This window comes from Haliotis rufescens, unplaced genomic scaffold, assembly GCF_023055435.1.
Source record: "Haliotis rufescens isolate VD_foot unplaced genomic scaffold, xgHalRufe1.0.p SCAF_6, whole genome shotgun sequence".
NCBI lineage: Eukaryota > Metazoa > Mollusca > Gastropoda > Lepetellida > Haliotidae > Haliotis > Haliotis rufescens.
The window spans coordinates 37,877,842-37,898,029 of record NW_025964334.1 but is presented as its reverse complement, the minus strand read 5'-3'; the positions used below and the strand labels follow the sequence as shown (position 1 = coordinate 37,898,029).

General features: G+C 41.3%; 1 protein-coding gene across 1 annotated transcript in view; it reads left to right on the top strand.

Annotated features, from left to right (window-relative positions):
• Positions 1-20,188, top strand: part of LOC124145836 — a 64,594-nt gene that overhangs the window by 21,475 nt on the left and 22,931 nt on the right. The window contains exons 3-8 of the mRNA XM_046515788.2: positions 5,727-6,067; positions 6,709-6,837; positions 9,619-9,813; positions 16,814-16,974; positions 19,215-19,330; positions 19,864-20,003. Coding sequence (XP_046371744.2) covers positions 5,792-6,067; positions 6,709-6,837; positions 9,619-9,813; positions 16,814-16,974; positions 19,215-19,330; positions 19,864-20,003 — 1,017 coding nt within the window. The 5' untranslated portion in view covers positions 5,727-5,791. The remainder of the gene's footprint in view (positions 1-5,726; positions 6,068-6,708; positions 6,838-9,618; positions 9,814-16,813; positions 16,975-19,214; positions 19,331-19,863; positions 20,004-20,188) is intronic.

The following is a 20,188-nucleotide window of genomic DNA, read 5'->3' as shown; positions in this document are numbered from 1 at the left end:
AGCTTCAAATTTCTCTCACGAGGTATTAGAGCTAGAGATTTATGATGGATAAGAAATTGAAGGATAATATTTCAAATACTCATACCTCTCAATTTAAGAAAATAAGAAATTAAGAAAGTCTCTAGGTTAACAAAATAATACTTTTTTAAAACGTGTCTGCCAGGTGCTTTGTCTCGAATCCTAGGTCCATCCCTGTATATATAACTGTCGGCACTGAGAGCTGTTTTTGCAGTATATTTCTTGAGATTATTTATCAATTACTTTGTCAGTATCAGAGATTTATCCAGGCCTGATTAGAGTCTTATATTCGGCCCCAAACCTGCAGCAAAAGTCATTCATAATTCGTAAATCAGAATGAATAATTATGATAATATAACAACTAAGGTTATAGTTATTTCATTGATAACTGGACCAATGAATTCGAAGAGATTGTAATGCTAAGTTTTATATTATTGCCTTGATTACAATCTCAAAATACAATGTTAAAATGCCTCTGAATTTGAAAAATTATTGCAATGAAAAGAAATCCAAATTTTAAACAAAGTAATGATTTTGTCCCAATTTGCCTGCCACTAACTGCAGCATAGCATCACAGAGAGGGTCATTTAATACTGCAAGGATCCTGGATCTAGGTGTCAAGACATTTGATGTTTCACCAATAGAAAATATGTCATGACCTTACGTAGGTCAATCAGGAGTCTCAAAACTTCTTATCTTGCCATATTTTCCCACCAGTTATTGAAATGTGTGATCCTAGTTGTGATGCTATAGGGCCAGGATATATATCGGTGTGATTGTTGATAACACACACCCAGGGGGCCTCATTACAATATCTATATCACAGCTACACAGTCAGTCATGCAACTGCCATGACACGTCTTGTACCTTTCTCCAAATTTTTTAAAATTCTGATGGATTTTTGAAGATAAATTTTCTTAAAAGGATATGAGGGCTCTATTGGTCTCCATTGAGATATATGATCAGGTATGTTTGGTTACATTGTGAGCTGTATTGGTCTCCAGTGAGATATATGATCAGGTATGTTTGGTTACATTGTGAGCTCTATTGGTCTCCAGTGAGATATATGATCAGGTATGTTTGGTTACATTGTGAGCTCTATTGGTCTCCAGTGAGATATATGATCAGGTATGTTTGGTTACATTGTGAGCTCTATTGGTCTCCAGTGAGATATATGATCAGGTATGTTTGGTTACATTGTGAGCTCTATTGGTCTCTAGTGAGATATATGATCAGGTATGTTTGGTTACATTGTGAGCATGTGTGTTGGTATCCTGCTTGTTTGGTATTGGGGGATTGTGTGGCTGTAATGGCTGCTAAGTATGGGGAGAGTCCTGCAGAAGTCCTGACCTTAAAGGCGAGGCCCGGTGGCCTGGTTGATTGCCTGTCATTGTACCCCGATGACATGGATTGTTGCTCACAATATCAGTCACTGGATTGTCTTGTCCCAAAATATAGCAGAAATATTGCTGAGTCTGGCGTTAAACAACAAACAAAGGAAGCAAGCTGGCTATGGATAACAGACAGCATGTCACTATGATTAATTTTATAATCCTTAACTGCGACCAGCAATATTATTGTTATGTAAATAATGGAGTCTGCAAACCAGAAAATGATTGATAGCCTGATGGAATATTGTTGAAATGACAATAAAGGGGTCCTTGTTATAACCATATTCTTAAAAGACTTTAAAAGATGGTACTTGTTGTTACCCTGCCTGCCTATCTACATTGTAGATATTGCTGCAATGAAATGGCATCACAATGCTTTGCAGACCATTGTGCCGTCATTGGTTACCAAATAAATCAAATAACAACTGAAAAAGTTGGAAGAATGATGTTGGATGATAAATAGAATCTCACCCTTGAGTCTTTTGATATCAAATACATCAACACTTGTCTATAAAAGTTCAAAACTCCTCAGCAAGCCTTGGAGTTTTAAACTTTTATTGACTCGTGTAGACTTGGGGGAGATTCTAAATTTATCATCCAGAAGTTGTTTCCACCGGAGATATCGCTTGGAAAGATCAAGTGACATATCCCAGGAGATATCGCTACAAAGAAATTGCATCACAATGCTTTGCAGGCCATTGTGACTTAATCAGTTACCATGACATCACAAGCAAATGACATCACTCTCTGACACTAAAACTATGTTTTTTACATTCAAAAAGCTGGTAATTAGATTCTTGTAAGTAGGAAGAATGATTTGAGATGATAAATGGTATCTCATCCTTGTGTCTTTTAATATCAAATATATATCAACACAGTTTTTAACTGCTGTCAACTCATGTTGATATATTTGATATCAACAGACACTCGGGTGCGATTCTCTGTTTGTTGATAGTCGTCCGTGCCTTAACAGGAATGCAAAGTCATCTGAAACCAGATTTCACTTTGTAATTGGTTTCTGTCCACAAGGATATGTTGACAGGTCAGATTAAGATAGAGGAATATCAATCGCCTGACCTAGTTTACAAGCATGTGTAGTTTTTCCTCTATAACAGAACGTTAACTGATTTAATGTCCTTAATGGCTGCCATCAGCTTGGATAGACATTGGAAAGGAAGGCGCTAAAAGCACCTGCGGTTATTTTGGCAACAAAGAGTTTTTGAGTTTTTATGGCGTTGATTACAATCCAGTTGTTAAATTGTTTGTGTCAAGAAGTATTAAGTGTGCATATGTAGATTTAACTGTACTGAGAGACAATTTGCTAGTGAAAGTTTTCTGGTGCAAATGTGATTATGTCTTTTAAACTTTTTCTTTATGTTCAGCTTATAAGCTAAGCAGTCATATTAGAACCACTTTTCAACTGATGTTAGTGTCATGGCCATCGTTTGTCTACTGCAATACCCATAGTGGCAATGTTGTGTGGACTGGTGTGGTTCCTATGATATTCTGTATGTTTTCCACCTGAGAACCTCATTTAAGCATCAGACCCGTAAACATCCGGGGTAGAACAGGTCTTGAGCAACCCATGCTTGCCCTAAAAGGTGACTATGCTAGTCGTAAAAGGCAGTTTACGGGATCAGGTGGTCAGGCTTGCTGACTTGGTTGATGCATGTTATCCTATCACAGTTGCGTGGATCGATGCTCATGATGTCAATCACTGGATTGTCTTGTCCAGACCTGATTATTTACAGACCGCCGTCATATAGCTCGAATATTTCTGACTGTTGCGTTAAACAACAAAGAAACAAACATCAAACAGAGTAACCGCATATTTCCCTTCTTCTGATATGAGTGGCTATGTGAACCAAGGGACTGTTATTTTCTGGGTTTTGTTCCAAATCTTTGTCAGGATTTGTTTGACTTGGTTTAAATCCCAGATTTGCTCTCATTAGGATTCCGGGCAGTTAGCATCACACCTGTTCCATGTGCCTTCACCAAAGGGAGGTGTCCATGTTAACCTGCAGCATGGTATCTCAGTGGGCTAGCGGGGCGGTCAGGTAGCCTTCAGGTTAAAGCGTTCGCTTGTCATGCCGAAGACCTGCGTTCGATTACCGACAAGGGTACAATTTGTGACGCTCATTTCTGGTGTCCCACTGGAATATTGCTAAAAGCGGCGTAAAACTCACTCACTCACTCACACAGTGGGCTAGCACTATAAAACTGGCATTAGTCCAGACTAGTACAAGAACATTGCTATACAAGTGCAAAAATCTTGAATGTTTGGTTTAACCTTATTTCGTTCACCTAAGAGTAAAAAGATCTTGCAGTTGAGCTGAAATTTTGTCATTCATTGTCATCCCAAATAGTCAGCTTGTATAGTTCTGAAAGAACAGGTTACAGTTTATCAAGACTCTGCTGAAAGTAGGTCAGTTGTCAGGAAGTATTCCGCAAAATCTTTTCCTCTGACCAACTGACTGACAAATTAGGTCTTCTTTCAGGTTAAGTCAATACCTCAGAGTTAGGCACAAAGGGACATCACTCTAAGTGACATTTTGACATGCTGTCTTTGTTAGCCTCACATGTACCTGGAGCAGGTTCCAGTGTCTTGGGAGCAACCCTCAACATTATTACCTTCAGTCAAGTATGGCTGGTAATGGGTCAGGTGTGGGTTTAGAAATGGGTCATTTATTGAGTAGAGGTACATAAACTTTATAGTCAAGTAGTTCATGTATACCGACTGGCATTGAGACTTACAGGGAGATCAGACAGATTCACACTTGTACCTTTTTAACCTCTCCTTCTACTGCAGTTTTTATCATATCAAGAGCATCTTTAATGTCTGTGATGTTTTCATTAATATAATAGCACAACCACTTCTTTTTTCATTTAGGTTTTATATGAATTGAAAGACTGGTGAATACCTCTGATCTAGAAATGAACATTTCGAGTTGACTCACTAGTAGATAACTAGTTGTACACATGTCAGAAATGTTTGATAAAATTCAGGCTCTCTGATGTGTATGAATTAATTTATGAGAAGTGTGTGTTGGTGTGGGAATGCATGAATGAATGACTTTGAACTTAACACATGTTCTTATTTTTTTACTTCATTAACAAACAGTATTTTATGATCTCCATGTCATGTTGCACAGTGTCAAGACAACATGACATGAGTTATTCATACCACAGAGGACAGTAAGATACCCAGAAGACAAACACATGTTTTTGATGAAACAGTTACAATGGTAGGAGCTCTGCTTCAGTCTGAATCAGATTAGAGACAGGGTATATTACCATTGATTTTGAAGGTTTCTACAGGGTGGGATCATATTATAGATGGTGGTATAGTATTAAGGAATTATTTTATTGTATTCTATCGAAAGGTGAAATTGATGGAAACTTACTAATAAATATGATTCCGTGGTATGACATTCTTTCTTCTTAAACAGTGAGTAATTGGGTGAGTAAATGTGGTTTTACGCTGCTTCTACCTGTATTCCACCAATATCACGGCACGGGACACCAGAAATGGGCTTCACACATTGCACCAATGTGGGGAAACAAACCCGAGTCTTCGGCAAATGCTTTAAACACTAGGCTACCCCATCATCCCTCTTACACAGTAAATATTAAGAAGTAAAATTATTGAAACATTTGATATTGTTACAGGGTGGGGGCTGTCACATTAGGGATGGCCATATACTGTATGTTGTAGTGATGGGTATTGGCCGGACATTTGTATTGCAATTTGTTGAAATAATGATTCATGCATTGTGATACGTACCACAATATATTGCATGTGTTCTTTCATCGGTAGTTTGTTTTGAACCTGCATTAAAAAGGACAACTTCCCCCAAACATATTTGACAACTTTGTAATCATCCACCATTTTGCTATAAGTATGAGTAATAGATGCATTATAGATCTACATAGGAAGTTGGTCCCGAATAGTTTCGCTTTGATCCCAGAAAACAGTTGCTTATTTCTAAATATCATAATTTCAATTTGATTTTTCACTTATGTAACCTTTGCTAACAAGATGAATCTATGAATGATTTAGAAAAACGCAATATACCAGTGTTTTCCAAATGTATGGTGTTACATGTTCATCAGAATTTCATCAAATTAGAGTTAGAATTGGTCTTCATTGGCCTCGTATGATGCAACTAACAGGATCGGGTGGTCAGGCATGCTGACTTGGTTAATGCATCCAAATTGAATAGATCTATTCAATCAATATTGCTGAGTGTGTCATAAAACAACAAACAAACAAACAAACACCAAATTAGATGCCTACAACCCTGTCTATATTTGCAGTGCGTTGTGAAGGGAGTGCTGCCACCACTACGTGAGGATGAAGAGCCAGAGGGGGAATCTACACGATGCCAGAGTCTTCAGAGTCCCAGAACAGCCAAAACAGTCCCATGGCGCCATCGGTTCGTCTGCCATCACCAACACGAGCCATCATACAGGGAGGTAGCTCCAGGAGAGACAATGGGTCAGGAAGCGTTGTTGGTCAGTTGTCATCATCATCGTATTCCAATCTGGCAGCAGCACAGAGGAAGAACCGCCTAAACTCTGCCAAGTATTATGACATCGCATCGACCATTCTTGCAGGTGGACCTGACTTTGATGAGCTGTTTCTTGCTGCAGCTAGGGTAGGTCTACTATATTTGAATGTTCTTTTTAGCTCACCTGACTGAAAGTTTAGTGAGATTATGTCATGGCCTCCTTGTCCAGTGTCCATCAGCATCAGTGATTGTAAACCACTGGACCAATGAAGCTGAAACTTCACATGCTTGTTTCGCCAATGATGACACCTGAATTTGCTCAAGAAGTTCAAATCCTCAACACATATGTTCTGTTTTATCGCAATATTTTAAATTTGGGACCTTTGCACTTTGGACCATGATCCTGAATCCTAAATGCATTTTTTGGCACTGTAATCATCATCACCTCTGAAAAACTCTTGACTAATTGTTTTCAAGAGCTTCGATTTTGATTTTCAATATGGCTGCCGAGGCAGGAGTATGGTGTATCGATGTCCCATGTTTACATCTCTTAGTGTAGGTCTGTCCTTGATGCCCTGTATGTTTTGGATGGTTTTAAATGAAACAGTTGCAATGGTAGGAGCTCTGCTTCAGTCTGGATCAGATTAGAGACAGGGTATATTACCATCGATTTTGAAGGTTTCTTCAGGGCGGGATCATATTATAGATGGCGGTATACAGTATTAAGGAATGGCTGACCTTACAGGTGGATGTCACAACATATGTAACCATGTATCATGTGTTTCCAGGATGGGGAGTATGACAAGATTGAGCACTTCCTCCAGGGAAGGAGTGACGTCATCATCAGCATTGATGCCAAGGACAAGCGGACCGGGAATACACCTCTCATCTGGGCAGCAAAGAAGGGGCACGCAAAGGTCTGTAGCAAGTACTGGCACAGTTACATCATGTCAGATTGATAGATACCAGACACATATCACCTACCTGTTTGTTACCTGTTTGCGTATGCTGTTAAGTGTTTTATTCATATCTACCCATGGGGATCCCAACATAGGGTTAGTCCCAAGCAACCAGTTCTGGTTGTAAGAGGCCATGTAATGGATAGGGCGCTTGGGGTCAGGCTCAGTAACTTGTTTGATAGTGTGTCATCATACCCTGATGGCATGGATAGTTGCTAATAGTATCAACCTCTTGATTATCTGGACTCAGTTATCTACAGCCCAACTTCAAATGGGTGGAATATGTCTGAATGGTCTTAGACAACAAACAGACATTGAAATATTTTTTGGCTATTTTGTCGTCTACATTATACCTCAATCAGCAGAGTAAAGATACTGTGGTACAGCGCTGTAACCTGTATAAAGCCAGATCCCAACTCATCAAGTTTGGTTCATTTTGCAAAATAACCCTGGTTGTGTAATAGTCATGTAAACTAGTGAAACTAGTTAATCCAGTTTCAATATGGAATCTGAGATGACCCAACTATTTCCCACTCGACGTGAGTTAGAAATAGTAGGGTGACAATTTAAATGCCATGTTTTGTCTTTATCAATAAAGTGGGAGTGAACAGTGGCTTCCTTTAAGGTCACATTCTTTGATCTATTGCCATGTGCCTGTGTCGTGCCAGTATCTGAAGCTTGTATTGATAGTTCATGATGGTCAAGTCATGTTAAAAATTAAAGTCCCTTGATTTAAGACCCGTGAAGATCCGGGGTAGAATAGGTCTTCAAGCAACCCATGCTTGCCGTAAAAGGCGACTATGCTTGTCGTAAAAGGCGACTAACGGTATCGGGTGGTCAGGCTCGCTGACTTGGTTTGATGCATGTCATCGATCCCAATTGCGTGGATTGATGTTCATGATGTAAATCACTGGATTGTCTGGTCCAGACTCGATTATTTACAGACCGCCGTCATATAGCTGGAATATTGCTGAGTTCGGCGTAAAACAACAAACCAAACCAAAAAACAAAACCCTTGATTTAAATACAACAGGAGAAAATCTCAAGGACCATAGGACCCCCCATTAATTTCGAAGACGTCTCTGTCGCTGGCTGGCCTGGCACAGCGCTGATGAGCTCGGCTCCTGTCATATAGCTGGAATATTACTGACTGTGGCGCCAAACAACATTTACTCACTCACTTACCAATATTGTAAGTGGGTGAGTATGGCTTTCAGCGCTTTTGGCAATATTCCAGCAGTATCCCAGCAAGGCTCCACCCATTGTATCCATGTGGGGAATCGAACCTGGGCCTTCGGCATGACGAGCAAACACTTTAACCACTTGGCCACCCCACTGCCCCACCAATATTGTGAAAAACTGTAGACTCACAGTGTACAGGTACTCCTTTAAGATCTTCTTTGACCTGGTGCCATGTGCTTATGTGGTACTGAAAGTGTCTATGTGGTATTGAAAGTGAAGCTGTGATATTGAAAGTGCCTGTGTTGTACTGAAAGTGCCTGTGTGGTATTGAAAGTACCTGTGTGGTATTGAAAGTGCCCATGTGGTATTGAAAGTGTCTGTGTGGTATTGAAAGTGCCTGTGTGGTATTGAAAGTGCCTATGTGGTATTGTAGTGCCTGTGTGGTATTGAAAGTGCCTATGTGGTATTGTAGTGCCTGTGTGGTATTGAGGTGCCTGTGTGGTATTGAAAGTGCCTGTGTGGTATTGTAGTGCCTATGTAGTATTGTAGTGCCTGTGTGGTATTGAAAGTGCCTGTGTGGTATTGAAAGTGCCTATGTGGTATTGTAGTGCCTGTGTGGTATTGAAAGTGCCTGTGTTGTACTGAAAGTGCCTGTATGGTATTGAAAGTGCCTGTGTGGTATTGAAAGTGCCTGTGTGGTATTGAAAGTGCCTGTGTGGTATTGAAAGTGCCTGTGTTGTATTGAAAGTGCCTATGTGGTATTGTAGTGCCTGTGTGGTATTGAAAGTGCCTGTGTGGTATTGTAGTGCCTGTGTGGTATTGAAAGTGCCTGTTTGGTATTAAAAGTGCCTATGTGGTATTGTAGTGCCTGTGTGGTATTGAAAGTGCCTGTGTGGTATTGAAAGTGCCTGTGTGGTATTGTAGTGCCTGTGTGGTATTGAAAGTGCATGTATGGTATTGAAAGTGCCTGTATGGTATTGAAAGTGCCTGTGTTGTATTGAAAGTGCCTATGTGGTATTGTAGTGCCTGTGTGGTATTGAAAGTGCCTGTGTGGTATTGTAGTGCCTGTGTGGTATTGAAAGTGCCTGTGTGGTATTGAAAGTGCCTATGCCGTATTGTATTGCCTGTGTGGTATTGAAAGTGCATGTGTGGTATTGTAGTGCCTGTGTGGTATTGAAAGTGCCTGTGTGGTATTGAAAGTGCCTGTGTGGTATTGAAAGTGCCTGTATGGTATTGAAAGTGCATGTGTGGTATTGAAAGTGCATGTGTGGTATTGAAAGTGCCTGTGTGGTCTTGAAAGTGCCTATGTCGTATTGTATTGCCTGTGTGGTATTGAAAGTGCATGTGTGGTATTGAAAGTGCCTGTATGGTATTGAAAGTGCATGTGTGGTATTGAAAGTGCATGTGTGGTATTGAAAGTGCATGTGTGGTATTGAAAGTGCCTGTATGGTATTGAAAGTGCATGTGTGGTATTGAAAGTGCATGTGTGGTATTGAGAGTGGCTGTGTGGTATTGAAAGAAGTTATTTGTTTCCATCAATATCTCTCTTCCATCTAGATCGTGCAACTGCTGCTGAAGCATGGCGCCGACCCGACACTGCGGAACTACGAGGGCCAGGTGGCAGTGGAGGTTGCATTGGCTTCCATCAAGATGATACTCCTGGATTCTGTAGAGAAGACCACCGAGTCATCACATCGACTGTTACTTCAGGCAGCGTGGCAGGGAAACATCAAAATTGTCCGAAAGTTGCTGGTGAGACTACTGTGTATTTCCAATGTAGACATTTAGTTGTTGGATCTTCAGACGTTGTCTTGGTTAAGGTCTAGGTCTGGAAGTATTGTTTGGGCTGGATGAAGATGTGGAATGTAAAGACTGGAGAAACTTTGAGGAAATGACAGTGAAGGGGCTGCTTCTGTTTCTGCATTACCATATTTCCTTTACTAGATGCCAGGGTATCCCTTAATTTCGTGCAAGCCGTGACCCAGCATCTATTCTGTTCAATGCTGGCACAGTGGCAACTCACTACCTTACCGAATCACAAATTCTACAGTCATACACAGTGGGCAAGTGCAGAATATGGTCATTATTAATCATCAACATATCACAGCATGAGAGACCTGGTGTAACAGGATACACATCCCCCAAGCCAGTTCTTCCCAGGGGAAGATTTGTATGAGGCTATTTTGTCCCCAGGGAATAACTATTGTAGACCAAACCTTCATCAGGACGGACCTGCCATTGGAGGCTGGTGTGTATTGGAGGCTGGTGTGTATTGGAGGCCTGGTGTGTATTGGAGGCTGGTGTGTATTGGAGGCTGGTGTGTATTGGAGGCTGGTGTGTATTGGAGGCCCGTTGTGTATTGGAGGCTGGTGTGTATTGGAGGCCCGTTGTGTATTGGAGGCCCGGTGTGTATTGGAGGCCGGTGTGTATTGGAGGCTGGTGTGTATTGGAGGCCCGTTGTGTATTGGAGGCTGGTGTGTATTGGAGGCTGGTGTGTATTGGAGGCCCGGTGTGTATTGGAGGCCCGGTGTGTATTGGAGGCTGGTGTGTATTGGAGGCCCGGTGTGTATTGGAGGCTGGTGTGTATTGGAGGCTGGTGTGTATTGGAGGCCTGGTGTGTATTGGAGGCCCGGTGTGTATTGGAGGCTGGTGTGTATTGGAGGCTGGTGTGTATTGGAGGCCCGGTGTGTATTGGAGGATGGTGTGTATTGGAGGATGGTGTGTATTGGAGGCCCGGTGTGTATTGGAGGCTGGTGTGTATTGGAGGCTGGTGTGTATTGGAGGCTGGTGTGTATTGGAGGCCCGGTGTGTATTGGAGGCTGGTGTGTATTTGAGGCTGGTGTGTATTGGAGGCCCGGTGTGTATTGGAGGCCCGGTGTGTATTGGAGGCTTGTGTGTATTGGAGGCTGGTGTGTATTTGAGGCCCGGTGTGTATTTGAGGCTGGTGTGTATTGGAGGCTGGTGTGTATTGGAGGCTGGTGTGTATTGGAGGCTTGTGTGTATTGGAGGCTGGTGTGTATTAGAGGCCCCGGTGTGTATTGGAGGCCCGGTGTGTATTGGAGGCCCGGTGTGTATTGGAGGCTGGTGTGTATTGGAGGCTGGTGTGTATTGGAGGCCCGGTGTGTATTGGAGGCCCGGTGTGTATTGGAGGCTGGTGTGTATTGGAGGCCCGGTGTGTATTGGAGGCTGGTGTGTATTGGAGGCCCGGTGTGTATTGGAGGCTGGTGTGTATTGGAGGCTGGTGTGTATTGGAGGCTGGTGTGTATTGGAGGCCCGGTGTGTATTTGAGGCTGGTGTGTATTGGAGGCTGGTGTGTATTGGAGGCCCGGTGTGTATTGGAGGCTGGTGTGAATTAGAGGCCCCGGTGTGTATTGGAGGCTGGTGTGTATTGGAGGCCCGGTGTGTATTTGAGGCTGGTGTGTATTGGAGGCCCGGTGTGTATTGGAGGCTGGTGTGTATTGGAGGCCCGGTGTGTATTCGAGGCTGGTGTGTATTGGAGGCCGGTGTGTATTAGAGGCCCCGGTGTGTGATAGAGGAACTACAGTAGTTGCAAACACCTCTCTTTAGTAACTGTTAGATTGTGTCTTCCTATAGGGCCAAGCCTTAGTTTCCTCTTTCAAGAATGTTCTTTTTGATAAAAAATTATTCACTGAATGAAAATATCTCTACTTCATAATCCAACAAAACACATGACATTATGACGTTATTTCCTCATGGATAATACCATGGTCAATAAAACTTGGTTGACGGACATCATTAAAGGAAAAGTGAACCTATTAATAAAGTCTGAAAGGTTGATAATGTTAAACAGTATGTAGCAATACGGACCAGACTTATTCAGCAAACGTGGTTCAAAAGGCAACATATTCAGATATCTTCTAATAAATCGAAATAAATAAGTTGCCAGGCGGCCACAAGGACCCACAAACTTCAAACTTGCAGGTCCTGACTAAATACTTCAGGCCCTCATTTAAAAAAACCCCTGCAGCTTTGTGACAGGTAAGTCGAGACTAAAATTTACTGCAGAAGGAAAGGCCCTAGACAAGTCTGAAACTATGGTCCCAACATGAGATCTACCTGACACAAGCCTATGTCGCCTCTTGCGACAAACATACCTTATTCGACGTAATAAGCACCCAGTCCTAATAAGCGCCCACGGCGATATTTGCTAATATATTGGCTAGTGAACAATCCCAATTAGCACCCCTTCCAATTGATCAATGTACACAAGACGTATTTATTCGTGTATAATACGCACTCGTGTGTTATATGCACCCTTAATTATGGGCAATTAAATTCTGCAAAATATATTTGTCATGTATAATACGACTTTTCTTCTGTATCATTTCAGGCTGTCAGCATAAACCACGAAATTTACGATCTTTCAACTCTTTTTTTTCTCACCAAAATTATATTCTAATAAGAGCCCCCTTTTTCTAATTTTGAGAGCGCCCTGGGCGCTTATTACATCGAATACAGTAGTTGCCTTTTATGGCAAGCATGGGTTGCTGCAGACCTATTCTATCCTAGACCTATCCCGGATCTTCACGGGTCAAATTGTATATAGAGATATGGTTACTGCAGTTACATATCTGGTGTCTGTCTCCTCAGGCCAGATCCTTTGTTTGAAATATGCCTCTGTTCACCCAGCGGTTAATGGGTACCCGGTAGGATGAGATTGTAATGTGACTCTTAACCTTCTAGTGGCTCACAGGCAGTGCGAACCATATACACCTCAGGGAGCTGAGAATGAAAATCCATTGAACAGATAATAATGTAGTGCTTTGCGCATGCTTTTAGGTCCATAGGTACTGGTATGTGGACATTATAAACTGGAACTAAAAAAAAATATTGTTATGTGAGTTTTGTCCCCATTTTGAGAATGCCAGGCCTTAAGTATGTTATTTAGACAAAATTAGGAACATTAGAGTCATAGTTTTTTGTGTCGTTGCATTGTGACATCCTGCTCATGAGATTTTGATTTAGCACCTTGTATACAAGCAATATCTTTATTTAAGGGCCTGACATTGTCTGTTTTTCTAGTCCATCCTGGTATAAAAAAAGTCCTCAGTCTGCATGAAACAGCACATGATAAGTTACCCACTGGTGATATTTGATTTACAGTTCACCATGTGGGTCCGGAGCCTGTGATAGTGGCGGTAGTGTGGGTCTTATGTTCATGAGCTGGATTACCTGGCAATATACACCTGTCAATATCCCTCGTTACTCTCTTGACGTGCGTCAATATCACCAGACTAATAAATTTTGTCAATGGTCGGCTGTCAGAGAGAGCTGATAGTGTCATTGGGGGCAACGCTGCTATGTCTTTGTGGATTTATGACCATTGTTCCGGAGTTTGACTGTAATGATACTGCAATATAACTACAGTACGTAAGCTAATGGGCTTTGTTGATTTTAAAAGATTATTAACTTGTAATGTATATTACTCAAAAGAAGTTACGAACAGCGAATCTTTCATATTACTATTGTTAATCTGTCATTGGCAGATAATGAGTACCAATAAGGGAAACTTTCACAGGGTTTTTTGCGACTCACAAATGTGTGTCCAGTACTCAAAAATGTGGAGAATGGACGCAGAGGAAAGAAATATACTGCCTCCTTATGGGACGCCCAATAATATTCATTGTATCTACAGGACATTAAGAGCAGTAACGGCAATCATGACCACTGTCCACATGATCACTGATTCATTCCTGGCTCTCAAGTAATTATCTAAACGTACAGTACACTGCACCATTCCATTACTTCACAGGACCCTCATAATGCCTGCAAAGACCCTTAAAATTAATTATAGGAGGTCCCCCAGACTCCTACTTTTGTAAGTCAAGGCAAAACCCTAATTACAGAATTACTTGTGTAACAGCTCTTTTTTTAGTTATAGAATATATTTTCATCATATATAAAATATATACATATATACTACTCAAAAGAAGTTAAGGATCACCCGATTAGTTTCTATTACTATAGTTTATCTTTCATGCCATTACAGATTAACAATAGTAATTTGAAAGAATCTGCTGATCCTCAAGTTCTTTTGAGTAGTATATGTCACATGCAATTCATTATGAATGCTCATGTATATGCCTTGCTCATGTAACAAAAGACTAATTAAAATGATTACTGCAATAAAGCTTTACTTCTGAATGAGATAATTCAGGACATATATATTAATGAGTGTTACTTGTGTACTACAGGATGGAACTTCACGTAGCCACTTCACGTAGCCACTTCACGTAGCCACTTGTGTATTGTTTATCTTTTGTGATACAGCTTCCTCCATGTCTGCTGTTGACATACATTGTTCAGTAATTAATGTCAACAGATGTCTTCTAACTGTTCTAATTAGAATGCTTTTCTTTGTTTAAGGACAAGCATGACAAGTTTTGAAAAAAACCATGAATAAATATGATTAAAATGCTGTGATTAATTGAAAATAATCTTTTTGTAAACAATTTTTGTCAAAAATTTAAACATTTATTCTAAGAGTATAGGAAATAAACCCCAAACTCCCTTACACCATTCAATTCATTTTAGTTGTTCTTTCTGTGCATTTGCATACTCTTACTTAAACAAACTTTAACCCTTAGACTGCTGAATTATATTGAAGAGCCTCATAAAGTGAATTTGATCTTTTCTGACACATAATTGAATTTTACAAATTTGAATTTTATCTAAAAAAATTACCTTTTTTTACAATTTTGTGCAGTTGTTTCTTTTGCAACCATCCCTAAAAATTGTTATATCTAAAAGTATCGGCCTAATCATCTTAAAACTTTTAAAGTCAGGTACAGAATGTCCACAAATTATTTGTCTGGAAAAGTCACGATCTAACGTGCATTTGTTGGTTCAATAAACATAACATGAAATACAACAGGAATTTTAAATCCGAAAAGCATGAAGAAAATTGTGTTTATTGTGCATCGACTTATGTACACGAGATCACCAAACATGCCAGAAAACAATGTGTCAAGTAATAAAAACAAATCAAATCAACAGAATCTGTAAACAAGAGGTTATATTGGTCTTGCTACAGAAATGACAGATCTCACAGGATTTCACACAAAGTACAGGAAACCCACATACTGGATTTTTGCTTCATCATATTTTCTTTTTAAATATGCTGAATTTTATTTTTTGTTACCTTTTTAATTACTTCCTAAACCATAACAGCTACATATGACATTGACATTTGACACCTGTAGGCTCACTGCAAGATTCCCCATGACTCCACACAAAACTACCCAGGTGTGTCCGAGGCATATCAATCGATCTGGGCGCCACCGTTTATTCCAATCAATCATTGACTGTGACAGCTTGTCAATAAATCCATTGTCAGGAGAGAAATAGCCAGTGAGGCTCCTTCTTCTGCTTAAGGTTATTGGATATAGTTCCTTTACAGGTGATAGATTTGAGTAACTGCTATTTTTGGACCCATCGTGTTATGACTTAAGGATCTACTAGACGTGGGAAAAGAACCATTATGCTATCAGGGAATCTAGGAATATGATCACATAATGCTGATTGTTTTTTGTTCTTGATTGTGACTGGCTTGTACTCAAACGTTTCTAGTGCTAGGACACAAAGCAAATTTGCTGAAGTTTAATCAGAGTAAATTTGAAAATGCAAATAGAAACTGAAAAGAGTTGGATAGTTATAAATACTCTTGTCAATACTGGACTCCAAACAGAAGTAGCAGTGATATGAATGTATCAATATCTGTAAACTGATAATGATTCTGATATACATGTATAACCCCTTGAAGATCCAGGTTAGATTTGTCACTCTGTTCACCCAGCAGTGGGGGGGGCAAGGGTGGCCCAGTTGTCTAAGGCGCCTCGATTTGCTGTGCAGAGTTGCACGCCAGAAAACTATGATTGTGGGTTCGAATCCTGGTTCGCCCCGATTGTGTTTCTAGGTTTTTCAGCACCATACCCTGACATGCCGTGATATAACTGGAATACTGTTAAAAGCGGCGTTAAACCCAACTCACTCACTCACTCATCCAGCAGTGAATGACTGACTGTTAACCTGCTATAGCCTCACTGGTGCTGAAGGGGTCGTTGTCTGCTTTTGGCTAGGGTACATTTCTGTATCCTAAACTGTACCTGGGGCACGTAGTACTTGTGCTGACAACTACCCCTTCAGCCTCACTGGTTGCTTGGGTTGATTACTTCCCAGGGAGCTGAGAATTAAAATCAAGTGCACACTGATTCAGTGACTGGGGTAATAATAATATTTATCATGGTCTAAGGGCATTTAAGAAGTTACAAATTGCAAAGTGTGCAACCCAAGTTCATAATAAAATTATGATGTCAAACAGAGAATATTTTGTTCAGGTGTGACCATGCTGGAAGGATACAGTGGGCACCATGGCAACAGTTTTCAATTGTCTGTTGACAATTTGTTAATTGCCATAATTAAAGAAATAATATACATGGTAAACAAATGTTTGTTTGTTTGTTTCTTTTTATTGTTTTTTTTAATGCTGCAATGAGCAGTATTCCAGGTATAAGTCAGCTGCTTGTAAATAATGCAATCTGGACCAGACAAACCAGTGACTGATATTATGAGCACCTTCTCTCGTGTGTCAGAGTCTACCAAGTCTGACCACTTGATTGATTTATTTGCCTTGGATGACAAGCATAGGTTGTTGGGGACCTGTTCTAACTTGTAATCCCTACAGGGACTAATGTGTCCTGTAATGAATTTAGTTGTTATTCTACATTTGTAGCGGGAGAACAAAGTGAAGGATATCAACTGCCAGAATGCTGAAGGGTTAACTCCCCTGTTGCTGGCCACACGGGACAGCCAGCTGTTTGAGAGGTTGTCATTGCAGCTGAATCGGTCCTACAATCCAGTGGAGGTCATACAGGAGCTACTGGCTAATAGAGCGTAAGTGTAACCATCTGGCCAATAGAGTGTAAGTGTCACCATCTAGCTAACAGAACATCAGTGTCACCATCTGGTTAACAGAGCGTAAGTGTCACCATCTGTCTAACAGAACATAAGTGTCACCATCTGGCTAACAGAGCGTAAGTGTCACCATCTGTCTAACAGAACATCAGTGTCACCATCTGGTAAACAGAGCGTAAGTGTCACCATCTGGCTAACTGAGCATAAGTGTCACCATCTGGCTAACAGAGCATAAGTGTCACCATCTGGCTAACAGAGCATAAGTGTCATCATCTGGCTAACAGAGCGTAAGTGTCATCATCTGGTTAACAGAGCGTAAGTGTCACCATCTGGCCAATAGAGCATAAGTGTCACCATCTGGCTAACAGAGCATAAGTGTCACCATCTGGCTAACAGAGCATAAGTGTCATCATCTGGCTAACAGAGCGTAAATGTCATCATCTGGTTAACAGAGCGTAAGTGTCACCATCTGGCCAATAGAGCATAAGTGTCACCATCTGGCTAACAGAGCGGAAGTGTCACCATCTGGCCAATAGAGCATAAGTGTCATCATCTGGCTAACAGAGCATAAGTGTCACCATCTGGCTAACAGAGCATAAGTGTCATCATCTGGCTAACAGAGCATAAGTGTCACCATCTGGCTAACAGAGCATAAGTGTCACCATCTGGTTAACAGAGTGTAAGTGTCACCATCTGTCTAACAGAACATAAGTGTCACCATCTGGCTAACAGAGCATAAGTGTCATCATCTGGCTAACAGAGCGTAAGTGTCATCATCTGGTTAACAGAGCGTAAGTGTCACCATCTGGCCAATAGAGCGTAAGTGTCACCATCTGGCTAACAGAGCGTAAGTGTCACCATCTGGCTAACAGAGCATAAGTGTCATCATCTGGCTAACAGAGCATAAGTGTCACCATCTGGCTAACAGAGCATAAGTGTCATCATCTGGTTAACAGAGCGTAAGTGTCACCATCTGGCCAATAGAGCATAAGTGTCACCATCTGGCTAACAGAGCGTAAGTGTCACCATCTGGCCAATAGAGCATAAGTGTCATCATCTGGCTAACAGAGCATAAGTGTCACCATCTGGCTAACAGAGCGTAAGTGTCATCATCTGGTGAACAGAGCGTAAGTGTCACCATCTGGCCAATAGAGCATAAGTGTCACCATCTGGCTAACAGAGCGTAAGTGTCACCATCTGGCCAATAGAGCATAAGTGTCATAATCTGGTTAACAGAGCATAAGTGTCATCATCTGGCTAACAGAGCATAAGTGTCACCATCTGGCTAACAGAGCATAAGTGTCATCATCTGGCTAACAGAGCGTAAGTGTCATCATCTGGCTGACAGAGCGTAAGTGTCACCATCTGGCTAACAGAGCGTAAGTGTCACCATCTGGCTAATAGAGCATAAGTGTCATCATCTGGCTAACAGAGCATAAGTGTCACCATCTGGCTAACAGAGCGTAAGTGTCATCATCTGGTTAACAGAGCGTAAGTGTCACCATCTGGCCAATAGAGCATAAGTGTCACCATCTGGCTAACAGAGTGTAAGTGTCACCATCTGGCCAATAGAGCATAAGTGTCATCATCTGGTTAACAGAGCATAAGTGTCATCATCTGGCTAACAGAGCATAAGTGTCACCATCTGGCTAACAGAGCGTAAGTGTCATCATCTGGCTGACAGAGCGTTAGTGTCACCATCTGGCTAACAGAGCGGAAGTGTCACCATCTGGCTAACAGAAAGTAAGTGTCATCATCTAGCTAACTGAGTAAGTGTCACCATTTGGCCAATAGAACGTAAGTGTCATCATCTGGCTAACAGAGTGTAAGTGTCACCATCTGGCTAACAGAGCCTAAGTTTTATCTGTCTAACAGAGCGTAAGTGTCACCGTCTGGCTAACAGAGCCTAAGTGTTATCATGTGACTAACATAACATAAGGATTATCACCTGGCCATTAGAGCGTAAGTGTAATCAAAGAGGTCTGTTCCAGAAAGCGATGTTTGCACTACAACTGTCATAAGTATATGTAAATGTTTAAGATTGTCTTAGCACTAAGATACTTTGTGGAATGGGGCAGAGAGTGTAACTTGTCCTGATCAGATGAACAGAGTGCATGTAACCTCATCTGGCCAACAGTCCTTGACTGACAATTGATGCCTAATGTCTTGATATTGACATTAGCTAAAACGTGTGACTTTTTGACTTTGTCTGTTTGCAGTAACATCCACGCCAGCGACTGTGATGAGAAGACCTGCCTTCACCACGCCTCCCATTCCCGCGCCACCCTAGCGCAGTCTCTCGTGGATGTGCTCATCAGGGAAGGGTCAGAGCTAGGTACGGTGAATGACATCCATTTCTCATTCAGGGAGACATGTCACACGCCATGGATTACAAGTCTCTCAACAACGTGTATATCTGTGTGCGTTCATGAAGATATAAAAGTTTTGGATAGCGTGTTGGGTTGATTCAAACCTTGTGAGTGTGTTGGCTGGTGCATGAGATGTCTAATCCTTGTGTTAAGTAGTGTATTGCTGCAACCTTCATTTTAAACTGTTTATTTGCACTCTCTTATTGTTGGGGGCTTGGGGTGGCCCAGTAGTCCAAGTCTCTGCCGCTCATTATGTCATTGGTTTGTCAGTACCACAGACCGTGCTGTGGATTTCACAAAATACTGGAACTGCATCCATGTCCTTCTGCATCAGATTCACTTTGACTTTCTTCCCATGTTAAGCTGATATCCCGTTGATATAAAATATTGATCCCACTGATGAAATACAGTTAATGGTTACCAAGTGTTAAAAGCCCACACCTCTACCTCTGTACATATCCTGTCATGATGGTGTAGAACATTTTCAATTGTTCTTCAGAGCTGCGTGACAAGCGTCATTTCATGCCGATCCACTGGGCCTCACATTCCGGCAACACGAATGTAGTAGTGGCACTGCTGGATGGGGGGTCAGAGGTCAACTCCAGAGGGTTCGCTGGCCTCACTCCGCTGCACATCACGGTACGTCATCATCTTCAGTTTCCAATTTTTTGTGATAAGAATGATGTTCTATGTTTTACAGATTAATATTGTTTGTATGAGCAAGGTTTGCAAAATACTGTGCAGACTTGAGCTGAGAGAGACATGAGAGAGACATGAGAGACATGAGACATGACAGAGGCATGAGACACGAGAGAGGCATGAGA